Source organism: Tachyglossus aculeatus, chromosome Y4 (genome assembly GCF_015852505.1).
Source record: "Tachyglossus aculeatus isolate mTacAcu1 chromosome Y4, mTacAcu1.pri, whole genome shotgun sequence".
Lineage (NCBI taxonomy): Eukaryota > Metazoa > Chordata > Mammalia > Monotremata > Tachyglossidae > Tachyglossus > Tachyglossus aculeatus.
In genome coordinates this window covers 6,825,538-6,840,813 of record NC_052096.1, presented here as the reverse complement: position 1 = coordinate 6,840,813, position 15,276 = coordinate 6,825,538, and the positions used below count along the sequence as shown (strand labels likewise).

At 42.3% G+C, this 15,276-nt stretch overlaps 1 protein-coding gene and 1 long non-coding RNA gene across 5 annotated transcripts in view; both read right to left on the bottom strand.

Moving 5' to 3' along the window:
* The window catches only part of PRPF3 (pre-mRNA processing factor 3), a 47,580-nt gene extending 46,735 nt beyond the window's left edge, over nucleotides 1-845 (bottom strand). For all 3 annotated transcript variants that reach the window (XM_038768929.1, XM_038768930.1, XM_038768931.1), the window contains exon 1: nucleotides 701-845. In XM_038768929.1, coding sequence (XP_038624857.1) covers nucleotides 701-845 — 145 coding nt within the window. The remainder of the gene's footprint in view (nucleotides 1-700) is intronic.
* A 30-nt stretch (nucleotides 846-875) lies between these two features.
* Nucleotides 876-14,670, bottom strand: LOC119947355. 2 transcript variants are annotated; one of them, XR_005456483.1, is made up of 3 exons: nucleotides 14,482-14,670; nucleotides 8,428-8,554; nucleotides 876-967 (listed from the first exon to the last, which is right to left on the bottom strand). It is a non-coding gene; the product is annotated as an uncharacterized LOC119947355 (long non-coding RNA). The 2 variants fall into 2 exon arrangements; XR_005456484.1 differs by having other exon boundaries at nucleotides 886-967; nucleotides 8,421-8,554.
* Nucleotides 14,671-15,276: the final 606 nt, after the last annotated feature.

Genomic DNA, 15,276 nt, shown 5'->3' with positions numbered 1-15,276 from the left:
AGGGACCGGCTCTATATGTTGCCAACCTGTACTTCCCAAGCGCTCAGTCCAGTGCTCTGCGCGCAGTGAGCGCTCAATAAATATGACTGAGCTTGTGCTTCCCAAGCGCTCAGTCCAGTGCTCGGCGCGCAGTGAGAGCTCAATAAATACGACCGAGCTTGTGCTTCCCAGGCGCTCAGTCCAGTGCTCGGCATGCAGTGAGCGCTCAATAAATACGACTGAGCTTGTGCTCCCCAGGCGCTCAGTCCAGTGCTCGGCACGCAGTGAGCACTCAATAAATACGACTGAGCTTGTGCTTCCCAAGCGCTCAGTCCAGTGCTCGGCGCACAGTGGGCGCTCAATAAATACGACTGAGCTTGTGCTTCCCAAGTGCTCAGTGGGCAGTGAGCGCTCAATAAATACGACTGAGCTTGTGCTTCCCAAGCGCTCAGTCCAGTGCTCAGCACGCAGTGAGCACTCAATCAATATGACTGAGCTTGTGCTTCCCAAGCGCTCAGTCCAGTGCTCGGCGCACAGTGGGCGCTCAATAAATACGACCGAGCTTGTGCTTCCCAGGCGCTCAGTCCAGTGCTCGGCGCGCAGTGAGCGCTCAGTAGATACGACTGAACGGACGGATGACGACGCGACGCCTCTGGACGAAGCGCGGCGGCCCAAGGGGGTCTTCCTGGGAGACGGGGGGCCGGGAGTGGGGGAGACGTACCCGCTGCTTTCTTCTTGTCCATGCCTTTGCCCACGCAGTTCAGCGCCGCCGTGACCACGGTGGGCTCCGAGAAGCCCAGCACCCGCTTCACCGTCTTCTCGATCCATGGCTTCAGCTCGTCCAGCTCCCGCTTGGACAGCGCCATCTTTTTTGGGGGGCACGGGGGGTCCGGGGTGGGGGTCCGGGGCGGGGGTCCGGGGCGGGGGAGGAGGAAGAGGACGACGGGCGCGAAGGCCGCGCGGGGCCACCGGCCTCCCACCGGGGCGGCTGCGGGGAGAGCGGAAGAGTCGGAGTTTAGGCCGCGGAGTGGCGGGATTCGAATCCAAGACCCCCCCCCCCCCCCCCCCCCCCCCGCCCTTCCATCACAATCACATTGGCCAGGACCCCTTCCCTCTATAATAACAATAACACCAGGTGGTCCCGTTTGACAGTAACAATTAATACTCATTACAATTATCAGCGTATACTATTTATAATCAGTACTGTCCAAGACCCCTTCCCTCTATAATGATAATACTAGATGACCATATTTGATAGTAATAATTAATAGTAATTACAATCAGGATTGTCCAAGACCCCTTCCCTCTATCATGATAATAATGATAGATGACCATATATGACAGTAATAATACTAACTGCAATTGATATTGATAATTAATAGTAATTATAATCATGATTGTCCAAGACCCCTTCCCTCTATAATGATAATACTAGATGACCATATTTGATATTGATAATTAATAGTAAGTATAATCATGATTGTCCAAGACCCCTTCCCTCTATAATGATAATACTAGATGACCATATTTGATAGTAATTATAATCACGATTGTCCAAGACCCCTTCCCTCTATAATGATAATAATGATAGATGACCATATTTGATAGTAATAATACTAACTGTAATTGATATTGATAATTAATAGTAATTATAATCATGATTGTCCAAGACCCCTTCCCTCTATAATGATAATACTAGGTGACCATATCTGATAGTAATAATTAATAGTAATTATAATCAGGATTGTCCAAGACCCCTTCCCTCTATCATGATAATAATGATAGATGACCATATTTGATAGTAATAATACTAACTGTAATTGATATTGATAATTAATAGTAATTATAATCATGATTGTCCAAGACCCCTTCCCTCTATAATGATAATACTAGATGACCATATTTGATAGTAATAATTAATAGTAATTATAATCAGGATTGTCCAAGACCCCTTCCCTCTATCATGATAATAATGATAGATGACCATATTTGATAGTAATAATACTAACCGTAATTGATATTGATAATTAATAGTAATTATAATCATGATTGTCCAAGACCCCTTCCCTCTACAATGATGATACTAGATGACCATATTTGATAGTAATAATTAATAGTAATTATAATCAGGATTGTCCAAGACCCCTTCCCTCTACCATGATAATAATGACAGATGACCATATTTGATAGTAATAATACTAACTGTAATTGATATTGATAATTAATAGTAATTATAATCATGATTGTCCAAGACCCCTTCCCTCTACAATGATAATACTAGATGACCATATTTGATAGTAATGATTAATAGTAATTATAATCAGGATTGTCCAAGACCCCTTCCCTCTACCATGATAATAATGATAGATGACCATATTTGATAGTAATAATACTAACTGTAATTGATATTGATAATTAATAGTAATTATAATCATGATTGTCCAAGACCCCTTCCCTCTATAATGATAATACTAGATGACCATATTTGATAGTAATAATTAATAGTAATTACAATCAGGATTGTCCAAGACCCCTTCCCTCTATCATGATAATAATGATAGATGACCATATTTGATAGTAATATTAACTGTAATTGATATTGATAATTAATAGTAATTATAATCATGATTGTCCAAGACCCCTTCCCTCTATAATGATAATACTAGATGACCATATTTGATAGTAATAATTAATAGTAATTATAATCAGGATTGTCCAAGATCCCTTCCCTCTACAATGATAATAATGATAGATGACCATATTTGATAGTAATAATACTAACTGTAATTGATATTGATAATTAATAGTAATTATAATCATGATTGTCCAAGACCCCTTCCCTCTATAATGATAATACTAGGTGACCATATTTGATAGTAATGATTAATAGTAATTATAATCATGATTGTCCAAGACCCCTTCCCTCAATAATAATAATAATAGATGACCACATTTGATATTAATAATTAATAGTAATTATAATCATTATTGTCCAAGACCCCTTCCCCCTATAATGATAATAGATGACCAAATTTGATAGTAATGTTTAATACTACTTGATATTAATAGTTAAAAGTAATTATAATCATGATTGTCCAAGACCCCTTCCCGCTATAATGATAATAATAATAGATGACCATATTTGATAGTGATAATTAACACTAATTGTAATTGATATTAATAATTAATAGTAATTATAATGATTATTAAGTAATAATTAATACAAATTGTAATTGATATTAACAATTAATAGTAATTATAACCATTACTGTCCAAGACCCCTTCCCTCTATAATGATAATACTAGATGACGATATTTGATAGTAATAATTAATAGTAATTATAATCATAATTGCCCAAGACCCCTTCCCTCTATAATAATAATACTAGATGACCATATCTGATAGCAATAATTAATACTAATGGTAATTGATAGTAACAATATGTGTGCAGAGCAGCAGCCCCACGCGTCACCCCCGCGGAGGTAGATGACCAAATTTGATAGTAAAAATTAATACTGATTGTAATTGATATTAATCATTCATAGTAATTATAATTATTGTCCAAGACCCCTTCCCTCTATAATGATGATAATACTAGATGACCATGTCTGATAGTAATAGTTAATACTAATTGTAATTGATATTCATAATTAATAGTAATTATGATCATTGTCCAAGACCCCTTCCCTCTATAATGATGATAATTTGATAGTAATAATTAATACCAATTGTAATTGATATTCATAATTAATAGTAATTATAATCATTGTCCAAGGCCCCTTCCCTCTATAATACTGATAGACCAAATTTGATAGTAATAATTAATACCAATTGTAATTGATATTCATAATTAAAAGTAATTATAATCATTGTCCAAGGCCCCTTCCCTCTATAATACTAATAGACCAAATTTGATAGTAACAATTAATACTAATTGTAATTGACATTAATAATTAATAGATGATAATAATAATACTGGATGACCACATTTGATAGCAATAATTAATGCTAATTGTAATTGATATTCATAATTAACAGTATAAGTATAATCATTACTGTCCAAGACCCCTTCCCTCTATAATGATAATAATACTAGATGACCATATTTGATAGTAATAATCAATACCAATTGTAATTGATATTCATAGTTAATAGTAATTATAATCATTGTCCAAGACCCCTTCCCTCTATAATACTGATAGACCAAATTTGATAGTAATAATTAATACTAATTGAAATTGAAACTGATATTAATAATGAATAGATAATAACACTAGATGACCATACTTGATAGTAATAATTAATACTAATTGTAATTGATATTCATAATTAATAGTAAGTATAATCATTATTGTCCAAGACCCCTTCCCTCTATAATACTAGATGACCAAATTTGACAGTAATAATTAATACTAATAGTAATTGATATTTATAATTAATAGTAATTATAATCATTATTGTCCAAGACCCCTTCCCTCTACAATAATACTATTAGGTTACCATATTTGATATTAATAATTAATAGTAATTATAATCATTACTGTCCAAGACCCCTTCCCTCTATAATGATAATACTAGATGACCATATTTGATAGTAATAATTAATAGTAATTATAATCATGATTGTCCAAGACCCCTTCCCTCTGCAATGATAATAATGACAGATGACCATATTTGATAGTAATAATACTAACTGTAATTGATATTGATAATTAATAGCAATTATAATCATGATTGTCCAAGACCCCTTCCCTCTATAAGAATACTAGATGACCATATTTGATAGTAATAATTAATACCAATTGTAATTGATATTAATAATTAATAGCAATTATAATCATTATTGTCCAAGACCCCTTCCCTCAATAATAATGATAATAATGATAGTGACCATACTTGATATTAATAATTAATAGTAATTATAATCATTATTGTCCAAGACCCCATCCCCCTATAATGATGATAGATGACCAAATTTGATAGTAATGATTAATACTAATTGATATTAACAATTAAAAGTAATTATAATCATGATTGTCCAAGACCCCTTCCCTCTATAATGATAATAATAACAGATGACCATATTTGATAGTGATAATTACTACTAATTGTAACTGATATTAATAATTAATAGTAATTATAATCATGATTGTCCAAGACCCCTTCCCTCTATAATAATAATACTAGATGACCATATTTGATATTAATAATTGATACTAATTATAATTATCACTGTCCAAGACCCCTTCCCTCTATAATAATAATAAATGGCCATATTTGATATTCATAATAAATACTAATTATAATTATTATTGTCCAAGTCCCCTTCCCTCTATAATAATACTATATTACCATATTTGATATTAATAATCAATATTAATTATAATTGTTATTGTCCAAGATCATAATACTAGATGGCCATGTTTGATATTAATAGTTAATACCAATTATAATTATTATTGGCCAAGACACCTTCCCTCTATAATACTGATAATATAATACTAGATGATCATATTATTATTGGCCAGTACCCCTTCCCTCTGTAATAATTATAATACTAGGTGACCATATTTGATATTAATAATTAATAGTAATTATAATCATGATTGTCCAAGACCCCTTCCCTCTATAATAATAATAATATAATACTAGATGGCCATGTTTGATATTAATAGTTAATATTAATTATAATTATTATTGGCCAAGACCCCTTCCCACTATAATAATAATATAATTCTAGATGACCATATTATTATTGGCCAGGACCCCTTCCTTCTATAATAATAATAATAATAATAATAATAAACTAGGTGGTGATAGTAATAATTAATATTAATTATAATTATTATTGCCCAAGACCCCTTCCCTCTATAATAATACTAGATTGCCATATTTGATATTGATAATTAAAACTAATTACAATTATTATTGTCCAAGATCCCTTCCCTCTATTATAACAATAATAATATAATACTAGATGGCCACGTTTGATATTCATAATTAATACTAATTATAATTATTGTCCAAGACCCCTTCCTTCTATCATTATAAGTAACACACTCATGAATCAATAACTAGTATTTAAAAGCAATGAGTAATACTAATTATAATTATTATTGTCCAAGACCCCTTCCTTCTATCATTATATTATGACAAGTAATACAATCATTAATCAATAACTACTATTTAATAGCAATGATTAATACTGATTATAATTATTATTGTCCAAGACCTCTTCCTTCTATCATTATGACAAGTAATACATTCATTAATCAATAACTAGTATTTAATAGCAATGATTAATACTGATTATAATTATTATTGTCCAAGACCCCTTCCCTCTATGATGATAGTAATATACTAGGTGAATAACTAATATTTAAGTCATAATTAATACTAATTATAATTATTATGTCCTAGACCCCTTCACTCTATAATAATAGATGATCATGCTTGATATTAATACTAACTATAATTATAATTGTCCAAGACCCCTTCCCTCTATAATGATAGATGATCATGTTTGATATTAATTAATACTCATCATAATTATTATTGGTCAGAACCCCATCCCTCTATAATAATAGATTATCATATTTGATATTAATAATTAACACTAGTTATAATTATTATTGTCCAAGACCCCTTCCCTCTATAGTAATAGTAATATAATACTAGATGATCACATTTGATATTAATAGTTAATACTAATAATAATTATTATTGGCCAAGACCCCTTCCCTCTATAATAATGATAATATAATAACAAAACAACAAAACAATATAATAATAATAATGGCATTTATTAAGCACTTACTATGTGCCAAGCACTGTTCTAAGCGCTGGGGAAGTTACAAGGTGATCAGGTGGTCCCACGGGGAGCTCACGGTCTTAATAATAATAATAATAATGGCTTTTATTAAGCGCTGACTCTGTGCAAAGCACTGTTCTAAGCACTGGGGAGGTTACAAGGGGATCAGGTTGTCCCACGGGGAGCTCACAGTCTTAATAATAATGATAATAATAATGATAATGACATTTATTAAGCACTTACTCTGTGCAAAGCACTGTTCTAAGCGCTGGGGAGGTTACAAGGTGATAGATGCCATTATCATTATTATGATCTATAAAATGGGGATTGAGAGTGTGAGCCCCACGCGGGACAACGCGATGACCTTGTATCCTCCCCAGCGCTTAGAACAGTGCCTTGCACATAGTAAGCGCTTAATAGATGCCATTATCATTATTATGATCTATAAAATGGGGATTGAGAGTGCTAGCCCCATGTGGGACAACCCGATGACCTTGTATCCTCCCCAGCGCTTAGAACAGTGCCTTGCACATAGTAAGCGCTTAATAAATGCCATTATCATTATTATGATCTATAAAATGGGGATTGAGAGTGTGAGCCCCACGCGGGACAACTCGATGACCTTGTATCCTCCCCAGCGCTTAGAACAGTGCTTTGCACATAGTAAACGCTTAATAGACGCCATTATCATCATGATCTATAAAATGGGGATTGAGAGTGTGAGCCCCACGCAGGACAACCCGATGACCTTGTATCCTCCCCAGCGCTTAGAACAGTGCTTTGCACATAGTAAACGCTTAATAGACGCCATTATCATCATGATCTATAAAATGGGGATTGAGAGTGTGAGCCCCACGCGGGACAACCCGATGACCTTGTAACCTCCCCAGCGCTTAGAACAGTGCTTTGCACATGGTAAGCGCTTAATAGACACCATTATCATTATTATGATCTATAAAATGGGGATTGAGAGTGTGAGCCCCATGTGGGACAACCTGATGACCTTGTAACCTCCCCAGCGCTTAGAACAGTGCTTTGCACATAGTAAGCACTTAATAGACACCATTATTTTTATTATGATCTCTAAAATGGGGATTAAGAGTGTGAGCCCCACGTGGGACAACCTGATCACCTTGTAACCTCCCCAGCGCTTAGAACAGTGCTTTGCACATAGTAAGTGCTTAATAGACGCCTTTATCATTATGATCTGTAAAATGGGGATTGAGAGTGTGAGTCCCACGTGGGACAATCTGATGACCTTGTAACCTCCCCAGCGCTTAGAACAGTGCTTTGCACATAGTAAGCGCTTAATAGATGCCATTATCATTATGATCTGTAAACTGGGGATTGAGAGTGTGAGTCCCACGTGGGACAACCCGATGACCTTGTATCCTCCCCAGCGCTTAGAACAGTGCTTGGCACACAGTAGGTACTTAACAAATACCATTATTATTATCATCATCATCAACAAGCGCTTAGTCCAGTGCTCTGCACCCAGTAAGCGCTCAATAAATACGACCAAATGAATCATAGTCGCCTGCCCAGTTGTTCTCCCCACCCCATCCCCACCCCCGGGCATTCAATAAATACGACTGAATGAATGAATGAATTCCCGTTTGCGTTCCCAACCTCTGACCCTCAGTGAAGTCTCCTCGGGATCCCGCTCCTGGCTCCTTGCGCCGGCTCGGAATCCGTATTCCAGGAAGGACCGGGAAGAACCGGAAGGGACGGTCTCCTTCGCGCCGTCCTAAGACATCGCTCCCCTGAAATCAATCAATCGTATTTATTGAGCGCTTACTGTGTGCAGAGCACTGTACTAAGCGCTTGGGAAGGACAAGTGGGCAACATCTAGAGACGGTCCCTACCCAACAGCAGGCTCACAGTCTAGAAGGGGGAGACAGAGAACAAAACCAAACATATTAACGAAATAAAATAAATAGAATAGATATGTACAAGAAAAATAAATAGAGTAATAAATATGTACAAACATATATACAGGTATGAAAGAGACGGGCGGGTGAATCCTCTCCGGCCGGCGGCTGGCGCGGAGCTCTCGGCGTCAGTCGTATTTATCGAGTGCTTGCTATGAGCACCTGACTTCTAGACTGTGAGCCCGCTGTTGGGTAGCGACCGTCTCTGGATGTTGTCAACTTGGACTCCCCAAGCGCTTAGTACAGTGCCCTGCGCACAGTAAGCGCTCAATAAATACGACAGAACGAATGAATGAATGTGCGGAGCACTCGAAGTGCTCGGGAAAAGTACAACAACAGAACGGCGTGCTCAATATTGAGTGGTGCTCAATAAATACCGCCCAGTGACTGACGGAGAACCAAACCCCGGGATTATCCGAGGGCCCCCCCCTCGAACCCTGAGCCACGGGAGCGGACCGCCAAACCCGCCGAGGAAGTTGGGCGGAGAGAGAGGCGGTGAACCGGGAAAAACGGCGGAAAGAGCCCGGGGCTGGGCGTCCTCGGGAGATCTGGATTTTTTGATTCCCCGCTCTGCCACTTGCCTGCTTGGAATAGTAATAATAATAATAATAATAATAATAATAATAATAATAATAATAATAATAATGTTGGTATTTGTTAAGCGCTTACTATGTGCGGAGCACTGTTCTAAGCGCTGGGGGAATACAAGGTAATCAAGGTTGTCCCACGTGGGGCTCACAGTCTTAATCCCCATTTTACAGATGAGGGAACTGAGGCACAAAGAAGTGAAGTGACTTACCCAAGGTCACCCAGCTGACAAGCGGCAGAAGCAGGATTAGAACCCACGACCTCTGACTCCCAAGCCCGGGCTCTCATCACCCAGCTGACAAGTGGCAGAAGCGGGATTAGAACCCACGACCTCTGACTCCCAAGCCCGGGCTCTTTCCACTGAGCCACGCTGCTTCTCTACTGAGCCACGCTGCTAATAAGCTTGAATAATTATTATTGAATAATAATTATTATTACAGTGCCCTGCACACAGTAAGCGCTCAATAAATACAGTTGATGATGACTATGATGATGATAATAATCACGGCATTTATTAAGCACTTACAATGTGCAACGCACTGTTCTAAGCGCTGGGGAGGTTACAAGGTGATCGGGTGGTCCCACGGGGGGCTCACAGTCTTCATCCCCATTTTACAGAGGAGGTAATAATCATGATGGCATTTATTAAGCGCTTACTATGTGTCAAGCACTGTTCTAAGCGCTGGGGGAGATACAAGATAATCAGGTTGTCCCACAGTGGGGGCTCACAGACTTCATCCCCATTCTACAGATGAGGGAACTGAGGCCCAGAGAAGTGAAGTGACTTGCCCAAAGTCACCCAGCTGACAAGTGGCAGAAGCAGGATTAGAACCCACGACCTCTGACTCCCAAGCCCGGGCTCTTTCCACTGAGCCACGCGGCTTCCCCCTAAGCCACGGTGCAAGAAGAACGACGGTAATTGTTAGGCGCTTACTATATGTCAAACACTGTTCTAAGCGCTGCGATATGGACAATGCATTCAGCTGCATTTCACTTCTCTGGGCCTCGGTTACCTCACCCGGAAAATAATAATAATGATGGCATTTATTAGGCGCTTACTAGGTGCCAAGCACTGTTCTAAGCGCTGGGGAGGTCACAAGGTGATGAGGTTGTCCCACATGGGGCTCACAGTCTTCATCCCCATTTTACAGAGGAGGTAATAACAACGATGGCATTTGTTAAGCGCTTACTACGTGCCAAGCACTGTTCTAAGCGCTGGGGAGGTCACAAGGTGATCAGGTGGTCCCATTGGGAGCTCACAGTCTTCATCCCCATTTTCCAGATGAGGGAACTGAGGCCCAGAGAAGTGAAGTGACTTGCCCAAAGTCACCCGGCTGACAATTGGCGGAGCCGGGATTTGAACCCATGACCTCTGACTCCAAAGCCCGGGCTCTTTCCACTGAGCCACGCTGCTTCCCCCAAAAACAACGGTAATTGTTAAGCGCTTACTATATGTCAAACACCGTTCTAAGCGCTGCGGTACGGACAACGCATTCAGCTGCATTTCACTTCTCTGGGCCTCGGTTACCTCACCCGGAAAATAATAATAATAATAATAACAATAATAATGGCATTTATTAAGCGCTTACTCTGTGCAAAGCACTGTTTTAAGTGCTGGGGAGGTTACAAGGTGATCAGGTTGTCCCACGGGGAGCTCAGTCTTAATAATAATAATAATAATGGCATTTATTAAGCGCTTACTCTGTGCAAAGCACCGTTCTAAGCGCTGGGGAGGTCACAAGGTGATCGGGTTGTCCCACGGGGGGCTCACGGTCTTCATCCCCATTTGACAGATGAGGTCACTGAGGCCCAGAGAAGTTCAATGACTTGCCCAAAGTCCCCCAGCTGACAATTGGCAGAGCTGGGATTTGAACCCATGACCTCTGACTCCAAAGCCCGGGCTCTTTCCACTGAGCCACGCTGCTTCCCCCAAGAACAAGGGTAATTGTTAAGCGCTTACTATATGTCAAACACCGTTCTAAGCGCTGCGGTACGGACAACGCATTCAGCTGCATTTCACTTCTCTGGGCCTCGGTTACCTCACCCGGAAAATAATAACAATAATAATAATAATAATAATAATAATAATAATAATAATAATAATAATGGCATTTATTAAGCGCTTACTCTGTGCAAAGCACTGTTTTAAGTGCTGGGGAGGTTACAAGGTGATCAGGTTGTCCCACGGGGAGCTCACAGTCTTAATAATAATAATAATAATAATAATGGCATTTATTAAGCGCTTACTCTCTGCAAAGCACCGTTCTAAGCACTGGGGAGGTTACAAGGTGATCAGGTTGTCCCACGGGGAGCTCAGTCTTAATAATAATAATAATGGCATTTATTAAGCGCTTACTCTGTGCCAAGCACTGTTCTAAGCACTGGGGAGGTTACAAGGTGATCAGGTTGTCCCACGGGGAGCTCAGTCTTAATAATAATAATAATGGCATTTATTAAGCGCTTACTCTGTGCAAAGCACCGTTCTAAGCGCTGGGGAGGTCACAAGATGATCGGGTTGTCCCACGGGGGGGCTCACGGTCTTCATCCCCATTTGACAGATGAGGTCACTGAGGCCCAGAGAAGTTCAATGACTTGCCCAAAGTCACCCAGCTGACAATTGGCGGAGGCGGGATTTGAACCCGTGACCTCTGACTACAAAGCCCGGGCTCTTTCCGCCGAGCCACGCTGCTTCCCTAAACGGGGGAAAATGGGGATGATGTTTGTGAGCCCCACGTGGGACAGGGAACTGCGTCGGTCCTGACTGTCCTGTATCCACCCCAGCGCTTAGTACAGTGTCCGGCACGTAGCCCGTTGTGGGGTAGGGACCGCCTCTATATGCTGCCGACTTGTCCTTCCCAAGCGCTTAGTACAGTGCTCTGCACACAGTAAGCGCTCAACAAATACAACTGAACGAATACTAAGCGCTTAACAAATACCACAATTATTCATTCATTCATTCGATCGTATTTATTGAGCGCTTACTGTGTGCAGAGCACTGGACTAAGCGCTTGGGAAGTACAAGTTGGCAACATATTATTACTACAGTCTAAGCAGGAGGGAGAACAGGTATTGGTGTGTGGGCAGGACACCTCACTGCTCTGTGCCTCAGTTTCCCCATCTACAAAATGGGGTTCAGATATCCGTCCTCCCTCCCCTCTTCAGACCGAGAGCCCCACTGGGGCAAGGGACTTCTAGACTGTGAGCCCACTGTTGGGTAGGGACTGTCTCTATATGTTGCCAATTTGTACTACCGAAGCGCTTAGTACAGTGCTCTGCACATAGTAAGCGCTCAATAAATACGATTGATGATGATGATGATGATGATGATTTGTTGAGCGCTCGCTAGGTGCGCAGCACTGTGCTAAGCGCTTAGGAGAATAAAGGAATACCTCAATTAAGAGAAGCAGCGTGGCTCGGTGGAAAGAGCGCGGGCTTTGGAGTCGGAGGTCATGGGTTCGAATTCCGGCTCCAGCACGTCTGCTGTGTGACCTTAGGCAAGTCTCTTAACTTCTCTGAGCCTGTTACCTCATCTGTAAAATGGGGATGAAGACTGTGAGCCCCACGTGGGACAACCTGATCGCCTTGTATCCACCCAGCACTTAGGACAGTGCTTTGCATGTAGTAAGCGCTTAACAAATGCCATCATCATTATTTTTATTATTATTATTATTATTAATTAAACCCGACTGGAGGCCTCAGTGGCTAGAAAAGGTTTGTTGCACAGCTTGAAATGACATGAGATCGACTTGTTCGTGGCTTCGTGTTCTCTCCCCGGGGCCCGGCAGCCTGGCTCTGTGAGACCCCGACAATTGTCGGGGGGCTTGAGGATGGACTGCGGGGCTTGAGGATGGATGACTGGGGGGCTTGAGGATGGATTGGGGGGCTTTGAGGATGGATTGGGGGGCTTGAGGATGGACTGGGAGGCTTGAGGATGGATGGTTGGGGGGCTTGAGGATGGATTGGGGGGCTTGAGGATGGATGACTGGGGGGCTTGAGGATGGATGGTTGGGGGGCTTGAGGATGGACTGGGGGGCTTTGAGGATGGATTCGGGGGCTTGAGGATGGATTGGGGGCTTGAGGATGGATAATTGGGGGGCTTGAGGATGGAGGATAGGGGGCTTAAGGATGGATTGGGAGGCTTGAGGATGGATGATTGGGGGCTTGAGAATGAATTGGGGGGCCTGAGGATGGATTGGGGGGCTTGAGGATGGACTGGGGGCTTGAGAATGGATTGGGGGCTTGAGGATGGATTGGGGGGCTTGAGGATGGATGATTGGGGGGCTTGAGGATGGATGGCTGGGGGGCTGGAGGATGGACTGGGGGGCTTTGAGGATGGATTCGGGGGCTTGAGGATGGATTGGGGGCTTGAGGATGGATAATTGGGGGGCTTGAGGATGGATGATTAGGGAGCTTGAGGATGGAGGATAGGGGGCTTAAGGATGGATTGGGAGGCTTGAGGATGGATGATTGGGGGGCTTGAGAATGAATTGGGGGGCCTGAGGATGGATTGGGGGGCTTGAGGATGGACTGGGGGCTTGAGAATGGATTGGGGGCTTGAGGATGAATTGGGGGGCTTGAGGATGGATTGAGAGGCTTGAGAATGGATTGGGGGGCTTGAGGATGGATGACTGGGGGGCTTGAGGATGGATGATTGGGGGGCTTGATGGATGGGGGCTTGAAGATGGATGATTGGGGGGCTTGAGGATGGATGGTTGGGGGGCTTGAGGATGGATTGGGGGGGCTTGAGGATGGGCTGGGGGGCTTGAGGATGGATTGGGGGGCTTTGAGGATGGATTGGGGGACTTGAGGATGGACTGGGGGGCTTGAGGATGGATGACTGGGGGGCTTGAGGATGGACTGGGGGGCTTGAGCATGATTGGGGAGCTTGAGCATGGACTGGGAGGCTTGAGGGTGGATTGGGGGGCTTGAGGATGGACGGGGGACTTGAGGATGGACTGGGGGGCTTGAGGATGGACTGGGGGGCTTGAGGATGGATGATTGGGGGGCTTGAGGATGGATTGGGGGGCTTGAGGATGGACGGGGGGCTTGAGGATGGACTGGGGGGCTTGAGGATGGGTGATTGCGGGGCTTGAGGATGGATTGGGGGGCCCGCCGCCCACCCAGGATGGAGGAAGAGGCAAGTGGGGGGGGGGAACCGGACGATTATTTACCCTCGCCACCGCAGGCGCCCGATAGAGAACGGAGGACGACGACTTCCTCGGTCCAAACGGTGGCGGGAAGGGGAGCGAGGAGGATTTGGGTCAGGGGGCGGGGGGCCGGGGGCCTCGGACCCCCGGGATGTTGTGTCAACCCGGGACTGGACAGGTCCACCTGCTTGGAATGCTCTGGGGCCCAGCAAACAGGGCCTAACGACTCTGTGGTGTTAGAATAACAAAAATAAAAACAGTGCCATTTGATAATAATAATGATAATAATAATAATAATAATAATAATGGCATTTATTAAGCGCTTACTATGTGCAAAGCACTGTTCTAAGCACTGGGGAGATTACGAGGTGATCGGGTTGTCCCATGGGGGGCTCACAGTCTTCATCCCCATTTTCCAGATGAGGGAACTGAGGACCAGAGAATAATAATAAAAATGATCATGATGGCATTTATTAAGCTCTTGCTATGTGCAAAGCACTGCTCTAAGCGCTGGAGAGGTTACAAGGTGAAGGTTGTTCCCCAGGGGGCTCACAGTCTTCATCCCCATTTTCCAGATGAGGCAACTGAGGCCCAGAGAAGTGAAGTGACTTGCCCAGAGTCACACAGGTGACAATTGGAGGAGCCAGAATTTGAACCCATGACCTCTGACTCCAAAGCCCGGGCTCTTTCCTACTGAGCCAAGCGCTATGTGCCAGGCACTGTACTAAGCGCTGGGGTGGATCCAAGCCAATTGGGTTGGACATAATCCCGGCTCACGGTCTCAATCCCCACTTTACAGAGGGGGTTACTGAGGCCCAG